The 21,979-nt window shown below is 42.7% G+C and overlaps 1 protein-coding gene across 1 annotated transcript in view; it reads left to right on the top strand.

Annotated features, from left to right (window-relative positions):
- Nucleotides 1–2,002: 2,002 nt before the first annotated feature.
- ZNF804A (zinc finger protein 804A) overlaps nucleotides 2,003–21,979 on the top strand; it is a 146,154-nt gene continuing 126,177 nt past the window's right edge. The window contains exon 1 of the mRNA XM_058028255.1: nucleotides 2,003–2,254. Within this exon, the coding sequence (XP_057884238.1) occupies nucleotides 2,144–2,254 (111 nt within the window). The 5' untranslated portion in view covers nucleotides 2,003–2,143. The remainder of the gene's footprint in view (nucleotides 2,255–21,979) is intronic.

Raw genomic sequence — 21,979 nt, forward strand, 5'->3', positions numbered from 1 at the left:
TGGTTCTGTCTTGAAGGGGAATCAGGCCTTAAGTGTGCTGTGTTTTTAAATTTATCAGGTATTTATAATATTGACTTGATTTTCACATGGCAACGAACTTGCTGGTTATTTCTAGATGTACACGTACATCCTGATAACCAGAAAAATCTGTGCATATAAATTATCACAATCTTTTTTTGGCTGTAACAAGAAGCAGCAAATTCTGATCTCTCACCTGTGGCTCAGTTGTCAAAACTTTCCACTTTTGCCATTTCCATAATTCCTTGCTAAGTGTTGGAATTGCTAAAGAATGAGTGACAGCTGTCAAAATTTACTATTCACTGTGTATGATCCGAGGCAATGATGTTTATCAGAAAGGGGCACATCTCAAAAAAATGGGGCTTCCTTCATGAAGGATGCAAGCACCTGAGACAGTAGTTTCTGCCAGGGAAGTGTTTGTGTGTGTCCCCATCCTCAATCATCTGGCAGCAGCTCATCAGTTTTGGAGGACAAGATGATAGGACACTGCTATTATGTTGCCAGCAGTAAATGCTGACTAAGAGACGTGTTCAGATGTTGCATCATGTTTCTGGGCTCCTTTTCTAAGGTGCTCCTTCTTTTGGCACTGGAAATTCATCCCATCAATCTTGATTTTTACAAAGCAGACTAAAGGTGAAGCAGGTTGGACGATGAGCCAGCTAAGAGCATTTGACACCTCACATGAGAAAAGCTGCAAATCACAGATACCTTATGGGGGGAGAAAACCCCCAACAAAACAACAAACCACACTTAAAGCATCTTCCTTGTGCACCTCTTAGACTGTGACAAATTCTGGTCCTGGAAGCCAGCTCCGGCTTGTGTGCTGCAAAAAAGAAAGGATCACTTGTGCTGGGGAAGGAGCAGGGGCATGCCACAGCTGCCTCATGCTGATGTACCTAATGGTTTTTAGCCCACTTTGCTGGGGGCTTTGTACAACCGAGCCGAGCACATCACACGGGCGCTGAGGCTGAGGATCGCAGAGTCTGCGCCAGAGCCTGCAAGAAACCATGCTCGGTGTCCTTTTCCTTGCAAACGCCCAAGCCCTGCGAGGCCGGGTGGGCAGAGCCGCCTGCGCCGGCGGGCCCGGCCCGGGAGAGCCGTGAGTGACCGCGGGGAGAGGCGGGGGAGCCCCGGGAAGGGAGGATGCGGGCACTCCGGGAACGGGGGATGCGGCCCCCAAGGAAGGGATGCGGTGCCCGGAGCGGGAGGGATGCGGGCACTCCGGGAAATGGGGGATGCGGCCCCCCAAGGACGAGGGATGCAGGCATCTCGGGAAAGGGGGGTGCGGCCCCAAGAGCTTCCCGTGACCCAGAAGTTTTGCCAGCCCGCTCCCGGTGCTGCGGGATGCGGCGGGGATGGGCTGCGGCGGCCGCAGCCCGGCGAAGGGCGGGATGGAGCTTACCCCGAGCGAGGATGGGGAATGACCGATTTCCCCCAGTTGCGTTGTCACGGGCCACAGGAGCCGAGAGCGGCGGCCGATGGGGAGCGGGGGGGCTGCTCCGGCCGGGCAGGTGGAGGTGCCTGTGAGTAGGGTGTTAGAGAAATATGTAACAAAAAAAGAGAAAAGGGCGCGGTGGAGGCTGCTCGGAGGAGGGGGAGGGCGGGAGCGTTGGGCTGGGGGCGTCGCACCCCGGGCATCTCTCCATGCCCACCCCCCCAGATCCCGCAGGAATCACACTGGTCGCCGTCCCCACCCCCGGAAAGAGGAGGGCACAGCCCACCTGCGGGGCTGGCTGCCTCGGGGCGCCGGCTCTGCCCCGTCCCCCCGCCCGTCCCCCTTTACCTGCCGGCGGCCCGTCCGCGGCGGGGGCAGCGGGGCGTGGGGCGGTGGGTGGCGGTGGAGGCGGCGTGTGACAGATGTCCTCCTCTGACAGCGCTCGGTACCAGCCCAGTGGCTCCCTGCCATTGGCTCAGTGCAGCCGACCGGCAAGGCTGCTCGCTATAATAGCACTATGCCTGCCAGCGGCGGCGGCAGCTCGCTCGGCTCCGCCGCGGCCGCCCCGCCGCGCATCCTCCTCACCCTCCTCATCCTCCTCACCCTCCTCCCGCGGCCGCGCCGCGCCTGAGGGGCCGCAGCCCCCGCCCAGCCCCGCCGAGCCCGGCCCGAGGAGGCGGCCCCGGCCCCATGGAGTGCTACTACATTGTCATCAGCTCCGCGCACCTCAGCAACGGGCACTTTCGCAACATCAAGGGAGTTTTCCGCGGCCCCCTCAGCAAGAACGGCAACAAAACTCTGGTAATGGCTTCTCCCCTTGCCTTCCCCTTCCTCCTCCTCCTCCTTGGCCGCGGCGGGGACGCGGTGCCCTGGGGGCAGGCGCTGCCGCGTCCCCGCAGAGCTGAGGGCGGCCCGGGGACCCTCATGGGCGGGGAGCCGCAGGGCCGGGGCTCCGCAGCCCGGGGAGCCCGGGGAGAGGCGGCGCTGTGCCCCGGTGCTGTGCCCCGGTGCTGTCCCCGGTGCGGGCACAGCCGCGGGTCCCGCCCGGGGAATTGCGGGGAGGCAGCCGAAACTTGTCCGCCGGCTCGTCCGAGCCCTTTGGGTAGGGAGGTGCGTTTGAGCAGAGCCTGAGAAACGATGCGCGTTTCGGTTTGTTGGCCGCCAAGTTCTCTCTGGAAGCAGAACTCGCGGTTTGATAGGGCTCGGTGGGTTTGGGTAATTTGGTGTGGCGGATGGTCCGGGAAGCCTGCACGGGCTATTGGGGCTGTTTCTGAATTGGTGCTCCGTACTCGGGTATCTGTGCATCTGTTGGGCTTGCTGTGGTTTTGCTGACTTGCTGGAACTCGCCTCGTGCTGCTCCTGAACTTTAATGGAAGAGTGACGGTGCAGTAGCCTTGGCAATGCATTTGCTCTCCTGCCTGCTCAGATAAAAGGGATGTGGGATAGCGGCAGGCTGGGTGAGCTGCATGGCAGAACATCTCAATCACGGCGCAGCACAGTGTGTGGACAGATGTCTGGAGAGGAGGATGGAGCCGAACGAGGGGCTTAGCCACGTTGTTTATCTCTCTCTGCCATCACTGCCTCATTCTGAAATCCTCTTTGGAGGAGATGGAGCAGAACTTACTCACCACATTCTTGTTCCCTCGAATGCACGACCTATATTGATGGGGAATTTACTGAAGTACTTAACATTTGCTAGAGTTGGCAAGCTTGCAATTTCTTCCTAAATAAAGAGATTAAAGCAAGTCTGAGCCAAGTCATAAAAATAGTAACTACTACGAGAGAATCTGAGGCAGATTTTTGGACTGTTTCAAATGTGAAGTTCCTGCTTTCACGTTGTAAATCCTTACAATATTATTTGCTGTGGATTCTGCGTATTTTTCTGTCAGGGATCGCGTTCTTGGAATTTTAAACAAGTATTTGTAGTATCCATGAGATGGCAATATGTGTGCAATATTTCACTGTTACAGTTGCAAACCCAAGACCTACTGCAGAAATATTTGGTACATTTCAAATAATGGCATGATACATCACCTTCTTCCTACTAAACAATTTCAGTAAAGATGCATTTGGCAGGACTGAGAATACTCTGATGTAACTTTTGGACTGTGCATTATCTAGCAGTTCATAATGGATTCTGCTTCAACAGCATTTTTAAAAAAATATTTTTATTCCCTTGGCAACAAAAAAGAAAAAGGCAACCTTGTATTCTCAATATTCCTGATTAATTTATTTCCTGATAAAATTATTTGTGACCAAAATATTTTGGGAAAGACTGGTGATAACTTCAAAGTCAAGTAAAAAATAATTATGTGGGCTTTTGAAGGGCTCATACTCTGAAAAAAAACGTACTCTGGGAAGAAATTTTAACTCAACCCTGCTGTTCATTGAGACAGATGTGAGGGGACACAAGGCAGAGTTGGCTGTGGGACTGCCACGAGAGCCCTTAGTGTGGGCACTGAGCACTGGTAAAGTTTTTGCTGGATTGAAAAGGAAGAGTTCTTGATGTGGGCTCTGTGGACAGCAAAATGAAATCCTTCCTTATGAAATAAACGGTGTAGATGCAGGCATGAAGGCTTGTGTTTCTGTTTGGACTATTTTTTAATTTATAGGAGGTAACGATGCCATGAAGTCGTGGTACTATCTCAGAATGGACAGTTCTGTGGTGCTGAAGTACCTTTACATCCATTTCAGTGGGAAAATCAGATGTTTCAGAGGGTTGGTCACTTTCACCGTAAACAAGCTTTTCAGACTTGGAAGAATGAAAATATTTGTTAGTGTAAGCTAGACTAAGTCTTGAGAAATTCCAGTAAGAACACAGCCTTTTAGTGTGCTCATGCTGTCTTCCACCACAGAACAAGACTAGGAGAAACAGCAATCTGTGAAGCTAAAAATCAGAATTTTTGAAGCTGCTCTGACTCAGACATATCTTCCTATTTGCTGTAAAGCATTCATTGTCTCTTCACCTGAGCTCCAAGCTTTCAAAAATCACTGCTTCCCCATGAACCAAGGAGAACCTGAAAGCAGCCTCCCTTTGTAGAGCACAGGATTGCTTCTGTGCAAAACTTACCCTTGTTAAGTTTTGGTTCTCCTTCAGAGTTCTGCCACCATGCTCTGCTCAGAAATAAAGGTGAGCGTGTGTTTCAGTGGAATTTCACATCAAGTAGAAAAGTGCTGGGTCTAGTCAGATGTCAGATGATGTTGTGGTTTTGAGGTGATTTTTTGTGGTGTATCTTCAAACCAGAGCTGGTCAGGTTTCAGGGGAGAAAGCTCCTTGGACCTGATCACTACTGTCCTATTCTAGAGTGACCTGATATTGCCCTAAAGCTCTTTTTTTCTTTTTATTTTTGGCCCTGCTCTCCAGGAGAGGTCACTGAGAGATTTTTCTTTTCCCCTGATTGTTTGTCTCTGTGGGCGATCCTTACGTGTTTGTCCTCTGCCTGTGTGCTGTCTCACACAAAATTAGTAGTTTCAAACTCTCTGAAGATTTGGTTCAAAACTCCCAGAATACAGCAGGAACAAAGAGCTGGTAGGGAGCATGAAACACAAAGCTTTGGCCTTCCATAAAGGCTGCTCAGTGGAGAGCATCAGAGAGTTACTTTTTGGTAGAAAAGATGGAGTGACAGTGTTTCTACTGCCTTGGTCTTTCTCTATCTGTCTTTAATGCCTAGTGAGTGTGGGCTTTGAGATGGGGTTATTTGGGAGGGGGAGAGAAGTACAAGAAGGGTAAAAATACAAAGTAGGAGGAGGAGGATGGGGAAAGCCACACTTCTATTCCTCAAGAGAAGGCATTGGGAAAACATGAGCTCAGAAAGTGGTGAAAGTCATAAAAGGGAACAAAGGAATGGGTGGATTTAGCAAACTTCGAGAGCAGGTTACTGTAAAAACTTTTAAAATTAAATAAAATAATAAAAGTTGCTTGTGAATGAACCTTTAGTCAGGTGAGGGTGGGAAAGGAAGGAATTTGTGTCTACATGCAGTTTGGGTATCTGAGGGCTTTGCCCAATGCATGTGGTCCCACTGGGGTATGGATCCCTTACCCCATTGTAATCTGCTATTTCCTGTCAGGAAAATAAATCTGAATAAGGAATTGATGGGAAATGGGCCCCTGTGGAAGAATAGCCTCCAAACTCTTATTAAAAAGTAACTTCAGAAAATGAAGTATGGTTAAAATAAATTGGTGGTGTTTGTGCTGTCAAATAAGAATTTATCCTCTCCCTGTGCAGTTTGTATTGCCTGAAATATCCTTGAAACATGCAGAGTCTCCTAACAATAGCTCATCTGCCACTGGAGTACTCCATGGCAGCTCTTTGGAAGGTTTTGTTGTTGTTGCTGAGTGCTGTCACCACCAGCCATGTGGTCCTTGTGTGGCAGATGGTTTCTGAGCTAGAAACTCAAGACTTACCATGTGGGTCAGTGCTATGCGATGATGTTTCAAATTTCTAGTTGTCTTTCTATATTTTCATGCTTTTTGGTGTTTTAATCAATGAATATTGGCCTGATTGCTTGGCCATTTCATGTCAGGGTTTGATATTATGGCTGTGAAGTTTTCCCAAGGATGTTCTTTTTGGCTGTAGCAGTTTAGAAAAATTTTTGCTGCAAACTCTTTGTTTTGCCTATAGTCCTGAACTTTTAATGCACTTACTGTGTTATTTTTTTTGGCCTTTTGTTATTGCTGCCAAATTACAGTAGTCTGTCTTTGTAATTCATCTTCCTTGCTGTGGCTGCTGTCTTGCAGTTTATAATCTCAAAAAATATTGCAACTTGTATGGAAAAAAAACACTTTCTGGAGAGAGAAATCAGTTGTTTGGAGTTGGAACCACAGGTGATTTTTTTAAATCCTTTAAATGTCTTTCAGTATGTAAACCCCAAACTAGGATAAAGTATTTATCCTGGTTAATACATAAAATTTTTGGTTGGTCAGCAAGAGAAGTGACTCTGGCTTTCTGAGTAGCTGGTATGTGGCTGGTGACTGAGTATCTGCTGTTTCACCTTAGGGTATTGCACTGGTGCAAAGGGCTCTGTTTCCTTGAGATTTACAGTGTGGAAGTGTGGGGATACTTCACATGTTTTAATTGGACAAATAGATTTTCTCTGGTGGTGATCAGAGTGAGTGAGGTGCTGTCACTTGGCTGAGGAGGTCAGGGAAAAGCTTAGACCTCTGTGTGGTGTAAATTGCTACTGTAATTCCAGTTTCAAGTGTCTTGTTGATAACAGATGGAAAGCAGATAAGATTTGAAGGTCCTGATAAGGAGTTGGTTAAAGGACCAAATACACCAAACTATTTTTGTGATTAGCAGTGACCTCTATATATGTAGGTATATACTTTGGTTAAAAGTGTGACCACAGGGCACTCCGGGGGTAGAATGGAAACAGTGGTCCCCAGATCCAAGTTAGTTAAACTGTTATTTATAACTATCACAAGTTATTTAAAACTGGAATCAAACTCTGAACTCCATGCCCTAATAATGTAATTAATTTGTTTATAACTCCTTTTAGAAGTCCTAGGGCATGCCTCTATTTTTGTGAAAAATTCCATGGAGTTCAAACACTGTCACACTTGTGCCCTCTGAAAGTGCCATCTGTTGCTCAGGCTGCCTGTTGTCTTCAGCTCTTTTACACTTTGTAGAATATTTCTGTATTCCCACACCTCCTAAAGTAAATAGGTTGTGGCAGACATAAAAATGTATTATATGAGAATTTCTATTACAAATACCATTCCCTACTACAGGAAGAAAGTATTAAACTAAAATATTTCCTGATGAATTACAACAGCAGCTGTAATTCTGCATGATCAGGGTAAATGTCCATTGGTTTCAAGCTATCTAGAACACATATAAAATAAACAATGGTTACCATAGGTTTATTTTAAATACTGGCAAAATGACATCCTGCACTTCTGTTTGCCATATTGTACATTACCAGTAGCAGGAGGGTAATTTTTCAATGCTATCTTACACATGCAGAATTTAATAGAACTATTGCAATACATTGTTTTTCATCGTTAATGTTGCAGAATTTGTAGGGTTGAGTTGCTAGGCCAGAGTTGTATTAGTTAAGGGAGAAAAATCACCTGTTACTTCCTTCAGTGGTTATGTTCCCTCTGGATCTGCTAATGTCTTTTTTGACCTAAGTTTGAAACTTGAAAACATTCACATCTTTTCTGTGAAAGAAGCTGAACAGCCCTAACTCATTAAAATATTAAAGTGGCAAAATAAATTTGGCCTCATTTAATTTTAATAATTAATAAACATTACTTAGATCGTGATTGAAAACCAACCACTCAGAAGGCAACAGAATAATCTGGTAAAGTTTAAGGAACAATAAAATCACAACTGTGTCCTACATCTAAAGTCCGTTTGTTTGATCTCAGGTTACTTGGTTTACTTGTGTGAAGCTGTCTCTTAACAGTTCTGGCTCAAAACATTATCAGCAGGCATGTTTTGGTGAGTTTACAGGAAACTTTCATCATTTAAGTGCATTTCCAGAGCAATTCAGAGAGGTCTCCAGCCTCGTGCAGCGAGCTACAGCACTCCTGTGTCCATCACACTCTGCGTGACTCCATCATCTGGTCCAAAAAATAGCAGGAGCTGGAGTCCAGCATGCAGCAGATTTAAATTGGGGCAGCTTCTGCTTCAGAGCTATTACTGAGCAGGCTTTTGTACTGTAAAAGCTTATTAAATGCATGGTAAGCTTCAAACACGTCGGTGTTCTGTTGAATGTAATTAGACTATTACCATGGTTAAATTAGTACACTTGTTTAGTTTTTTTCCAGATCCAGGCCTTAAAGAATAAGTCTGAGGAGAGTCTTTGCCTTGAATATTTTCTGATGCAAATATCCATAGCAATCTCCAAGCTCTGAGATACACAACGTTAATTTTAACATGTTGCTCGCACTTGGAAAATGGTGTTGCTGACATGTTGTTTACCATGCTGCTAACTGGAAAACAGCAAGCTGGCTCCTGTGTTTTCCAAACCACAGATTTTTTTTTTTTGAACTCTTTAATCAGACTTTTCCAAGGTGCAGATTGCAGTCCTAAAATTCTTGGCTTTCCTGTGGGCTCTGGGAAAATGCAGGTTTCTTGACCTTTGTATCAGCAGGGATTCACAGTTTAAAAAAAGGAATAAACTGAGTTATGGATCTAGAGGACACTGAGTGGTGACTGGCCTCTAAGCTGAGCACAGTGGGGTTTTATGTAGGACTTGACTAAGTAGCTGCAAGATCTCTGATGCCCCTAACTGGTGGCAGTTGCAATATTTCCTTTTCTGTATGGCGTTCAGGCATGTCAGCAGGAACAATTATTGTCTGCAAAAATCAAAGCCATTGAATAGATGCATCTTAAAATGTAGGTAGGGATGAGCTTGAAGAATCCCACAAAATCAATACAGAACATTTTCTGTGATTTAATATCTTAATGCAGTTAATAATTATTTATAAGGGAGATTCTTTAATGCTGCCTGGTGGTAGTGGAAAGTGAGTTGATTTCTTTATTTGCTCACTTGTGATTCAGTTGTAAACATGGGAGAAGAGGGAGTGAGCCTTCCTATTTTGGCCAGTCCCTTAAAAACAAATACTCATCAGACCCTTCTATTTTTCCACACATTTTTGGAATGAGAACAAATGCTTTTCCCCCAGCATTCTTGAGAGACTGTTATATGATGAGCTATGACTTACTGTTGTTTAAAAAACCCCAAAGTAAACAAAACAACATTTACTCACAAGGAGGCACAATATTTGTCATGTTTAACCTTGTTTGTTCAAGGGAGATAAGGAACTGTCTGAAGGCATCAGGAACCAGGAGATTTTTAACTCACAGTGTAATTAATTTATTTTGTTAAAATATGTTTACAGTTCCTTTCCTCTGAGGACTGGCCAAGGCAGGGGTACAGATGGGGCAGAGGGGTTTTTTATTTTTCTCCCTTGGCAGAAAATGTTTGTTCTGAACACTGAGTTATGTGTGAGCATGAATTTCTGTGGGAACTATATTTTTTTTTAATTTTAATTAATTCAGGGAATAAATTTCCAAATATTTTTCATATGGCATTTTAAATGGGTGGTAGTTATACAGACAGTGGTGTAAGAAAGGAAATGCAGATTCTTTCTTCACAGCTGTGAGAGCAAATCCAGAAATAATGCCTGGAGATCCATCTCCATGTCTCCCACCTGGCATTGCTGCCCTGATTGCATGTGATAAAGAACAGGTTTTGTGTTAAAATTCTGCAAGTGGCTTGGAGAATGTTGAGAATTGGCTTGAGGAACTGAGACATTTTTGTTGTTTGTTTATGTTTAGATGCTCATCAGCATTCCTGGTTTGTACCAATGACTTAGGACTCGTCAGGCTTTGTGTCTGACTGTGGTGATTTGCATTTTTGAAATGATTTTTTTATGTCTGTGAAAATGATATTTTTAGAGAGGCTTCTTTCCCCAAATAGCAAGTGATCAGGCTACCTCCTCTGGGACCCAGCTGAACTCAAATATTCATGTTGCAAGATTTCTCACAGCCAGCATTGAGCTTGATTGCCTACGTTGGCCAAGGCTTGGTCAGATTTTCTTTCAAACTTAGCAGTGCACAATATCTGTTAGAATTTGCCTCTTTGCCTTATGGAAATGAGTTTCTGGGCTTAGGAAAGGAGCTTCCTTTCCATCTAACTGATAGCATACTTCCACAATGGATGGAAATCAATGTAGGAGTCCCTGCCCATGGCAGTAGGGCTGGAACTAAATGATCTTTGGGTCCATTCCAGCCCACACTGTTCCACATTCTGTGATCTGACACTTGTGAGACTGTAACTGGGGCTGGGGCAGGATTTTCTATGTGCAAGTGTCCATGAAGTTTTTACATTTTTTTTATAACTACATCTTGATTTACGTGGCAGAACACAATTGTTTAAATAGCTGCAATTTCTAAGTATTTCATTTCTGCTGCAGCTGTTTTTGACAGGAAACCACAATATCCATTACAGAATATCAGCTACCTCTTCATCAAATGGGTTTTGATAAAATGTCTGGAGTGAAAACTTGGGGCACACTTGGGTCTGTAAAGGATTAGGATGCATAGGGATTCTGCCCAAGCAGTCCATGAGACAACCTGAGCCTAAATTTATATATAATGCCTTTTTTTTAAACTAGTCATTATTGAAATGTATAATTATTTAGTGAAGTTTGCCTAAAGTTATGTAATTGCATAGGCTCTTTTGTCTTCCCTTTTGGAATCAGTTGGCTTTATCATGAGAGAGTATAACAAAGACAAACATGTCCTAAAACTTTGCCAGCCACTAAAGCTGCCTGCCCCAGTTGTAGTTCTGAGCCTGTTTATAGAAGTTGAACCCTCATCTGGGTTGGTGTCTAAATTTTTAATAAAAGGGCAAAGTAAAGAAGTGGTCTAAATGTCTTTATACCAGAATTCTTGTGCTTCTTATAAACTTGAAGCAGAGTACGCTGTGGGTGTAGTCTCCATTTTTGTGGTTTTTGGTTTTTTTTTTTCAAGCATTCTATTTTTATAAAGTACTCATTATTGTAAAAAAAAAGTTTTTAGGTTTGCTTAAAAGTGAGACTCTGGTAACTTAATTTAATTGCATAAAGAACATTGTGCTCTTCTACATCAGTAGTAAACAACTGCTTCCACAAATGGAGCAAGGATTTTAGTAGCCTTTTTTAAAGCAAAATACCTTTTATGCTGCTAGTTTACAAAACATTCTTAAAATATAGTTAATGCTTCAGGATACTCTGAGGGTGGCAGTGGAATGTACTGCTGAATAAATGGGTTTTCTGGCTTCTTTCCATTGATATTTCTAATAGCAATGCTAATTTTTTTCTGATAGTTTTATGGAAATATTTCATGAGGGAGAAAAATCAAGATAATATTTGCTTGTCCTTCTGCTGTGCAAATGGGCCGGTAAATCATCTGACACCTGTTTGTTTGGCAAATAAGTGAATTTGCATGAACTAGCAGGTGGAATTAAGGATCAGAAAGAGATGAAAGCAGTTTTAAAGGAATACTTCCAAAGGTTTGTGGAGTTGTAGCCTCTTGTATTACTAATGCTGAGCAGAGAGAAAAGATTCCCACCAGCAGGATGTCAGAAATGTTAGAGGTTTTCTTTATGAAACACCTCAGAGTGCTCGTGGGTATGGAAGTGTCATGGCAATGTAATTAGAAAAGTCCAGCAAAACCTGGTGGCTGCACCACCAACTCCCTGTGGTGGCTGAGTGGGCCCAGAGTGGAGCTGCTTTATAAGGAATGGAGAATTAAAGATGGAAAAGTGCAGCTTCCCAGGGAAAGGAAACTGCAGCGAGCTGCGTGAAGGAAACCAAAACTGCCAAGGTATTTATTTAACAGAGAGAAGATGTAGAGTCACCAAGTGGTAACACGTCATTGGTGAGTAATGTCGTGATGGAAATGGAGAAAACCAGGACAAAGGTTTGCCTGGCCTTGTCACAGCAGTGGCACTGTCTGTGTTTTTTCAGGTTCTTGTTCTGGGAAAGGCTTGGAGAATTTTTGGTCAGTCAGGCTTGTCTTGGAGGTGTGTGATAAGAGGCAACAAGCTCAAGTTAAGAGATGGAAAATCCTGATCAGATATAAGGGAACAAAGTAAAATTGAGGGTGGTCAAGCACTGAAGGAGAGGCTGTGGCATGTCCATCCTTGGAGATGCCCAAAACTTGACAGAGCAGCATTAATTTAATTGTGTGTGCTTCTAAGCCAAGTGCAGGACTAAATATCCCTCTGTCCTCATTCAAGGTTGCAATTTCACATTTGATCTGTAGAAGAGTAGCTTTTAATGGAATCCTCTGTGGTGAGGTTCTTTGGGGAGTGAGGCACGTCCCTGCTGTGCCCTGGTCCCAACCTTTTGGGACTCCTGGGTGCTCCTGGCTCCCCTCATCCCAGCTGGCTGGAGCACTGAAATCCTCTGGAGAGCCCCTGATCCGTCAGGGGTCTGAGACACAGGGCTTGTTTCAGCTCTGAGGAACAAATAAATCAAATGCAGCTATTAAATCTGCTTAGGATTCCTTTGCAGGGATTCCCAGGCTGAGTCATGCCATTCGCAGTCAGTGACCCAACTTGTAATTAAGGGAGATGATAGACTCGGAACTTTTCCAAAACTAATTCGTATTTAGCTCTCACTTTCCACAAATCGTGTGCACTATCAGCAGGATTTTATTGATTGCACTTTTTCATATTGAAAATTACTGGAGTATATAGCCTTAATTTTGGGAAGGCTTTTTAAAGGTACTCAGGAACACAACTGACAGGGAAATTGAATTGTTGTCATTGGAACAGCTTTATGCAGAGGCAAGGAAAGCTGAAGCCAAGCATTGTGTGCTGCAGTCCTTCATTATAGATTGTTCCAAACAGGGGGAAAATGAGAAACAAACTATCAACCTTATCTTGTTCAGCCCACAGAGCTCTTGCACTGTGGCATGGGCAGTGTGCACTTCCACTGTTTGGGTATTTGCAGGAAATTTCTCAGATATTTTGCATCTTTTCATACAGTGGGTGTGGTGTACTTACAGTTTTGATATAAGTATATATTTATATACTTATACATATACTTTATATACTTTATGTACTTATATATATTTATATACTTGTATATGAATTGTAAAATATATTATAAAGTATAATATATATAAAGTATATATATATAAAATATATACTTAGTATATAAGTATATAGGGATATATATTATATTTATATAAGTATATAGGAATATATGATTATATATATATTAAGTCTATATTTACATACTTAGCTTACATTAAATATTTATATTTCAGCATGTATTTTTATACTAGCATACATATACAATATTATTAATATTTATTCTGTATATTCAAGCCCATTGTTTAACACAGTGGTGTGGCATCATGCTCATTTCCTGTAGCCCTTGATTGTCCTAAGGAAATGTGATCCTGGAGGAAGGAAGTGCCAGGGTTCTTTTTGAGTGGCTGAAACTCTATTTTCTGTGAGAGGGGCCTTGTTGACTCCAAGGGTCTCCACTCAGCTGACTGGAGCTGAGAAGTTCCCATAGAGAAAATCCTTGGAGAAGCTCCCATGGAGCAAATCAGTTACATGTGGGGATTGTGGATGTTCTCCCTCCTCCCCATCAGAGGTAGCAGAAATTTGGAGCTCTCTTTGAAGTGCCCTGCTCACTGCAGGCCAGGTAGGTTGTGGCTAATGCTGTGCTGTAGCCACAAGATGAATGTTGGATTTATTTTCAAACCAGTTAGTGGAGTAACTAGGGCCATGCATAATCACCTTCTTAAAAAAAAAACCAAAACAAAACCTGTCAGAAGTTTTATGCATAGTAAATGTGAAAGCTACAATATGGAATGAATTATCAAATGGCTCAAGTTCAGTGTCTCTCTGAAAGCTACAGGAGGGTGTGCAGAGGAAATTGCATTTGTATTTTACACCTGGCAAATTGAATTACAGCAACAAATCTGTATCATTACAATTCAGAGACCAGGATTTCTTCTTGGAGCTGGGTAATTAGAAGCAGAACTATACTTGAAGGTTCAAATTGGATTCTTAGAAAGAGTCCTTTACATGAATTTGACCTATGCAGAAATCAGTGTTTTCATCTCTTCTATTTTAAGAATTTTGAATCATAATGTAAAGTGACTCATCCATTATTTCCTCATCTCTTCATCAGCAAGACGCACAAGAAATTATTCCTTTGATTGTTTCTCTGCAAATGGGAAATCTTTACAGTTTCTTCTCTTTTCAGCAGGCATTCATAAATCCAATTAACATTAATGAGTCTCACATGTGTGCGTCGAGAGAGAAGCAAATGGACCCTTTGTCTCTCTGAGTGTGTGTTTAACTGCAGAAAATGAAATGAAGGAGAAGCTTTTGGTTAATAACGGGTTACCAAGTCAGGAGCTCCTGCCTCATTTTGCAGTAGCTAACACATTCCCCTGGTTCTCTCTCCCCTGTCAAGGGTCCATGTAGGAGCTGTAAATGCAGGATGAGCAGTGCTGTTGGTGAGGTGGAGAGAGCTATTATTACCTCCAGTTCTTAGATTAATTACTAATAGGTCATGTTTTCAGAGGAGTGGCAGGATTGCAGTGGGGTTAATGCGACTGTGCTTCTGTCTCATGACACAACTCCATGGGAACAGAGGTAGAAAAAGTAAAAAATATTAATAGCTCAGTGACCTATAAAGAAGAAATACTTAGTGCCCTTCTTTAGAGGTTCTGTTGTCTCTCTGAAGAGCAGGATTGATGCTGCAAGAAGTGGGTGACATTTTGTGTTATTCAGCAACATTTCTTGTTTACTTACAGGGGCTCTTAGAGCAGCTACGACTTTCCCAATGACACAGGAGGTCTTGATCAAGCTCAGTGCTGTTAGCAAGTGAATGGGGTCTTAGTAAATTAAATACTGCCTCTAGGAAAGCATCTGCTCCCGTTGCTGCCAAAACAGTCTGAGCACAGGGTATTTTGCTTAATTTAATTTGTTGCAAATTAGCACCAACATTCGATTACTGATTTGGGTATTGGGGTTGGGAAAGAGGACTCCGGTCGAGGAGACGTTTCCTTGGATTTGGCAGTGCTGAAGTTTGGGATGGGGTGGGTGGTTCACAGCAGTGCCACAGCCCACCAGAAGTCCCGCTAGGGTCCTCCCACAGTCTCCCCCACCCAAACCTGCTGTGTGTCCCCAGAAGACAGTCACAGCTGACATGTGGAAAGGCTCTGAACAGCTCAGCGTGGTATAAATACACTGAAACCATATGGTCTATCAGAATCATAATATCACTTCAGAGGTTTAGAAATAGTGTGTTTATTAGCTGTAATCACTTCAGAATTTTCATTGAAGTGAATAGCTGTAAGTACTCAATATAGCTGTATTTCCATACAAACCTTTCTGCGGTGTGGTTTGGAATAGAAGGCACCATCATTCACCCAGAAAAAGAGTAGAAGGCTCTTTGGGTATCCCCTGTGTCTGACAGCCATCCAGTGGATCAGGATTATGCTTTGACAGAGCTGTAGACTGTGGCTGGCTCCATGTAAGATGATCTAACGTGTACATTTATATCAGATGTTCTATGCTTTAAAATAACTGTTGCTGCACTTTTCTGCCATTAAGTATTTCCTGAAACTATTACTATTTTGCAACTGTGCTTCCTTTGTGTTATTTGGAAGGAAGCCCATTTTGTCCTGACTAATTGCTGTCTCCTTGATGGCTACATCCTTCAGATATTTGTCAGCTGGAAGAATCCTCATTACTTGCACCTTTTCCAAGCTTGGCATGCTCAGCTGTTTTCCCTTCTTTCATTTATCAGTTCCTCTGGTTTTGATGATGGCGTGGCTTTTGTTTGAACTCGCTCCAGCACTTCAACACAAATCTATCAAAATGCCTCCCAGCAGTCTGTTTAAAAGGTGAAATGAGAAGAATTCCAGGGGTGTTGCTAGTGCTTCCTCGATGTGTAGGTACCTGGGGGGGTGGATTGTGCAGTCTGCCTTTATTGTGGCATGTGCTTGTGCTATACATAGTCTCACCAGCATCACTGGGACCACTCACTTCACTCTATTCTTATCATTTCCCTGTCCCTCCTCCACTCCCCAGATTCCTTGTCACAAATGCTGTGTTGGGCTGCGGGTTGAGTTTTTTAGTTTCCTGGAGTCTCTGCTTGTGCTGTGACTTCTCTGTTGCCTTTGATGCATCCATTAGAATTTTCAGCTTCTCAAGAAGGTGCTTTGATAAATTCTGGGTTAAAACACTTGTAAGATAGGCTTGTTTGTATTTTGTAAGAATAATGTGATCCTTGTCAGGACCTGACAGATTTATTTCCTTCTGCACTATTAATTGCTCTAAGTTGTGTATGTGTGTGGCTATATTTGTTCTTTCTCTTGTGACAGAAGAGAATTAAACATGAATTACTTCTAGACAGAGACATAAGTCTTATTTCTGACCTCTTTGTCTTTTAATCTTTGTCTTCTTTTCCCCTGGTGTGTTTTTTTCTTTGTGGAAAATCTCCCTGGCTTGGTGAGCATTTTGTGCTGTCCTGCCTGGTGCAAACCTCACCTTGGTGTTTCCATTCATTTTGTAGCACAGCTCTTTGACCTCCCAGTCAACTTTAGCTGACTTTGCTCATGTGATTTTTTGTTGGGGATGATCTGAATCCACTGAAGGTTTCATTTTTTGGGGAAAAAAAACTCACTCAAATTTGCTACTTTCATGGCAAACATTTGGGAAATAGATGCATTTTGTTGGACTTAGATCTCACTGTTGATTCTCATGCAGTTGTACAGTTTAATTTTCTCAATTTTCCACCCTGACCAGATTGTCATTCTCACCACTTGCCTACTGCAGCCATCATTTCTTCATAGACTGAATTTTTCAAATGACAGACAGAAATTGAATGATGCTGAGCTTCACAACAGACAAATTCTAGTCACCCTAAATGCATTTTTACTTAAGAAAAAATACAAGGGCAGTGAAGACGTGTGGTTATTTAATCTGGAGAAGCATCTTGCTTTTGCAACATCCATTTCCCAGGGATGCTGTACTCTGTGAGGCTGCAGAAATACACATTATTGTCAACTTTCTCATAGCAGGATTAGCTCTTACATCTGCCTGTCCTCTTTCACCCTTCCTGGCTGCAGGGGGGGCACAGGACATAACTGGCTGTGATTTTGTGTTGCTCTGCTTTGGGGTGACCCTTCTGTTTCCTTCTAGTTTTCTCCCCAAAAAATGAAACCTTCAGTGGATTCAGATCATTCCCAAAAAATCTGATAAGGAAAGTCAGCTAAAGCTGCCTGGGAGGTCAAAGAGCTGTGCTACAAAATGAATGGGAACACCAAGGTGAGGTTTGCACCAGGCAGGACAACACAAAATGCTTTCACCCTGGGTGGAGTGCCAAGCCTGGCCATGAAAGGAAGGAAAGGAAACATCATAAAACACTAAAATGCAGTGCTGATGAGCTGTTATGCATACCTGAACACTTTAAAAAATGGAATAAAATCCTGGGCCTAGTGGGCGAGCGATTTTAGGACAGAGCTCTGTGTTTGAGAAGTACTTGGAAGAAAATAAACAGATCTAGTGATTACTTTCCTTGAAGTCACTGAACACTTGTTTTAAGGGGGAAAAAAAAAATTTAAACTTTAGTCTTTTATGTTTCTTGCTGCTTTATTTCCATTTGCAACTGTGCTTCCTTTGTGTTATTTGAAATCAAGCCCATTTTGTCCTGACTAATTGCTTTCTCCCATTTTTTTCCATTTCTTTTACATCCATGATTGGGAGGCATGGGAGCTGCCTATTACTGTGTTACTTGTAATGGAGAAGATGATTTGTTAAATGCAGCTCTGTTATGGACCCTGCACTTCTTTATGTCTGTCTGTCCTGGGCTTTGCTCTGCTTTGCTTTTCTTTTTCATGTACCTTTTCCCATATTTTTACTTTCTGCCCATTCCTCCCTTACGCTCGCCTTTTTAAATTTTAATTTTTATTTTTTGAGCTTTATGGTGTTTCATATCCCAGATCTTTCCAAGCTAGTTTTCAAAACTGGGTGCCATTTTAGAAGTAGATGAACTGCCTTTGCTCAGTCTGAAAATGAGAATTCCAGCTCTGAGATTTTGTTTTGACATTTATGGTTTTTTGTCAGGAGTAAAGAAGTGTTTTTGATTATGTTGTAAGAATAAGGTCTCTAATACAGTCTTAATTGCCTTGCTTGTTACTTTGTTAGACCTGCTACAGGTTTAATGATACCATTGCAGCTGGCATTTAGCTGATTGGAAAAACATGACAATTTTTGTATTTAGGTGTTGCAAATGAGAGAATGGTTTATGCTGCTCTTATTTTGCTGCTTGTGATATTCTCCATTTGTTCTTATATTCAAGTAGGGTGTGATAGAATGATAGTGAAAATATGTTTTCTAGAATTTTCTTGCAATAATTTTTCTTTTTTTTTTTTTTCTGGACAAGGAGATAATGGCGAAATTGAAGTCTGTTGTTTCAAACTGTTCTTCCTCATGATGGTGAACACTTGACCAGATTTGAATTCACTTTCAGGTCTGTAAGATAAAGACCTGAGCTTTTGTTCTTAACACAGAGGCACAAAGAAATGATGAAAAAGTGATTTTGAAGAAATGAGAGGGGGTGAGGAAGCAAAGCAGGACGTGGCTGGTAACAGAGAGTATGGATTTCCTAATTTTCATTGCCAGGAATGTTGAGGCGAATCCAGTGGCTGGTAGCTGGAAAGAGAGCAGGTTCCATGCTGGAAAGAAAGATGGACTTTTTAGGGAAGTCTGTGACCCTCTGGCCATTTCTTAAACAGATCCCAAGGACCTGTGGCAGGATGTGGCTTTAATGAAATTGGGAATTGCTCCTTGTGTTGTACTTGTGAGCTACAAAAAGTCCAAAAATGAAGGAGCTGCTTCAAAGTGCATGCTGAAAATTTAAAATGGATTAAACTTCGCGTTTGCTGGAAGGCACAGAGGAAAAACAAGATTGTGAAACTTTGGACCCTTCCTGTCAGATCTCATTAAAGCTTTCTTGATCAGTGTCCCTTTGCTGGCTGCAGCTTGTCTCCCTCAAGGACAGGATGTCCAGATGGCAGCAGCCATGCAGTACTCTGATAAACATTTTATGTGTGGTAATTCTGTACCTGTAACTCTGCAATTCTGTGTGTGTGCACACGCTCAGGTGCTGTGCCCGTGCATGGAGAATGGTCAGCTCTGAGCAGTCTGGCACCCTGTGCACTCCATTCATCACGCTGATGCTGGAGGGTGTAGGAAAGCTAAATGGCTGGAAAGCAGCTGCCTTGTTCAAAAAAGCCACTTAGTGAGACATTTACTAAGGAAGTAACATCTTGGAAAATATTTAGTGCCACTTGAAAAAGCAACTTTATGAAATATTTAGGAAACAGCTTCTTTGAGGGGGAAATCTAGCAGGTTTTTTTTGTGCAGTAATGTTCCCATCTTTTAATGTTGCAATCACTCAGCTGATAGGAAGAACATCTCTTCATTATTTAATACTTAGAGTCACTTACCACCTATAAATACAGTTGGTACTGGAATATATAAATTGTTTAAAAGTGTGAGATATTAGAAGAGAACTGGCTTCCTTACACTGTATTAAGTAGACTAATTGTTGAGTGTGTCCCAATTGCTGCACAGGCAGGGATCACAGGATGGGCCTTTCTAGCCCTTGAACACAGCACTCCTGACTCTCTTCATGTAACCTAAAAGTGGGTTTTTTGCAAAGATTCATGCTTATGTAGTGCACATTTTGCCTGCTTAAGTTGCATTAAATGCCAATTTCACTATTATATTTATTCTTTTTAAATGAATACAGTGGCTTTTCTCTTTCATTTAATGTTGCCTGCATGTAAATTTAATTAATCCCCTCATAAATACATACCTGCACCCCATCCTCTAACATCTAAGCTTTTGTTGTTAGTCTTGCAAACACTTCTTTAGCATCAGACTTAAGTGTGATATTTTGAGACCAAGACATGTACCAGCCATTCCCATCTCATCCTTCCTAAAGCCAAGTGTCTGTTTCACTCATTTTCAGTGTTTGTAACCACACATTACAAGTTGTCAGTAAGTGACAGCTTTTAAAATACGCTCCTGTCTTGCTTTTCCAGTAATAAAATGCACTGTAAATGAGATTTCTTGTATGGGCTGCTCCAGCTGGGCAGTGGTGAGTGAGTCACATCCTTATCTGGATGCTAGTATTTAATAGATATTTGTGTGTGTATATATATATATATCTTCCTTTCAATGCTTTAGGTGTATTTGAGCCAAAAAGAGCCCAAAGTTTGCTCCAGGCTGCCCAAAGTTTGCCCCATTGCCTCCAGCTCAGGGCAGGCACAAGAACAGCTCACGGGTGGAACTTTCTGAGCTGTGGGAGCTGCCCTGATGGGGCTTAAATGGTGTAGATTTATTTTTGCCAGTGCCTGCATTGATAATTTATTGCAGAGAGAGGCTGCAGTTTGGAAGTGAATGACCTTTCCCCCACGTGTTGGTGTGATTTGTGTGGCAGTGCCACCACAGGGGAACTGGGTGGAATCAAACTCCTCCCTGTGATTGTATCCCAGTGTAAATTCAGCCACCAGCAAAGATCCAGACCAATGGCTGCCCTTTGGATGGCTTTGGAACATGTGTGTTTGGTCTAGGAAATTGGAATGAATCTAATTTGCAGTCAAGTCTCTGATCTGCTCATGGTACATGTTTATTTACCAGAGTTGCATCGAGCTAGAGATTCATCATCTTGTGCAATTTCTTTATCATGTAGATGTGGCCATATGTCTGCACGCAATGTAGGCCGAGCTATTTCCAGAATCAGGATTTCACTCTGTAAGATGAAAGTGCAATAGATATTATGCTTATAATAGTTAAACTGTTTCCTTTGCAGTGTATCAGGTAATAAAGCAAGACACAGTTAAAACATATCACATTTTTTATGTGCTTGCATGCCAACATTCTTTTGCACAGATGCACACGAAGCACACAGAATTTCTTCCCTGTGTTGTTGGCAGTGTTTTGACGAGTAAGGAGGCACAAGAGGAGCAGGACTGTAAAGCAAAGAGCAGCAAACCCCTGGTGTGTGTGCAATGATGGGCCTGGGGGCTTTCCTTCCTGCTGGCTCTGATCTGCCCCGGCGGGCTGAGGGGCCAGCAGCAGGTGTGATGTGCTGGGCAAGTCCTGCAGAGCATCTTCCAGTGCCGCTGGAGTGCTCCAGGACCTCTGCATGCTGTGGGGAATGAGAGCAGCTGGGATGGAAAATAAAGCACTAATGCAGACACATCTGCTGGTGTGCTGGCTGCTGCCAAACAGCCTTCACTGGATTCAGGTTTTTTTCTTTCAGGTGAGAGATGAAAGTGTGGGCACAGGTGATGGTATGAAAGCCTGGAATGTCTTTATTAATTTATATTTGCAGTTGGGCTTGCTTTTTCTCCACTAGAATATTCATGTGTCCTTTGAAATTAATTGGTCTGCTCGTCATTAAAACCAGTGGGGATCTCATTTAAGTAAACACCCAAGAATTAAGCTTGCATGAAAAGTTCAAGTTATTCCAAGCATTTGAGAGCAGAATCAGTGCAGTGTCTGCCTGTCTTTTTTTTTTCCCCTTGGATTGTCTCTTTCTGGCTTCATTTAGGGGTAATTGCATAGACAGAAAGAACTACACCTTCACCATCCATCCCTGCAGTCTCCAGATCCTCTCTTAGTGATTGCATCTTTAAGTAGTTTATCCTTTCCACTTCACTTTATTGAGCTGGGTTCACAAAACAAACCTTGTGATTTTTCACACTGCATATGTTTAATTCCTAATCTCTTTCCATTTAGGACTGTACAAACCAGGTCAGAAAAACAAGGGCCCAATCTTTAGAAATGTTATTTTAGGATAGTTAAGCCCTTAATGCTGTTCCATCTGACACCAGGCAGAATTCATTGTGGAAGTTCAGCAATTAAGTCGAATCACACGCTGTGCTCCAGGGCTGGCAGAGGAGCTTGGCACCAGCAATGCCCTCTTGCATTTCCTTAGCAGCTGTTCCCACACCACTGAGTCAAAATAACTTTGTG

Source organism: Melospiza georgiana, chromosome 7 (genome assembly GCF_028018845.1).
Source record: "Melospiza georgiana isolate bMelGeo1 chromosome 7, bMelGeo1.pri, whole genome shotgun sequence".
NCBI classification, from domain to species: domain Eukaryota; kingdom Metazoa; phylum Chordata; class Aves; order Passeriformes; family Passerellidae; genus Melospiza; species Melospiza georgiana.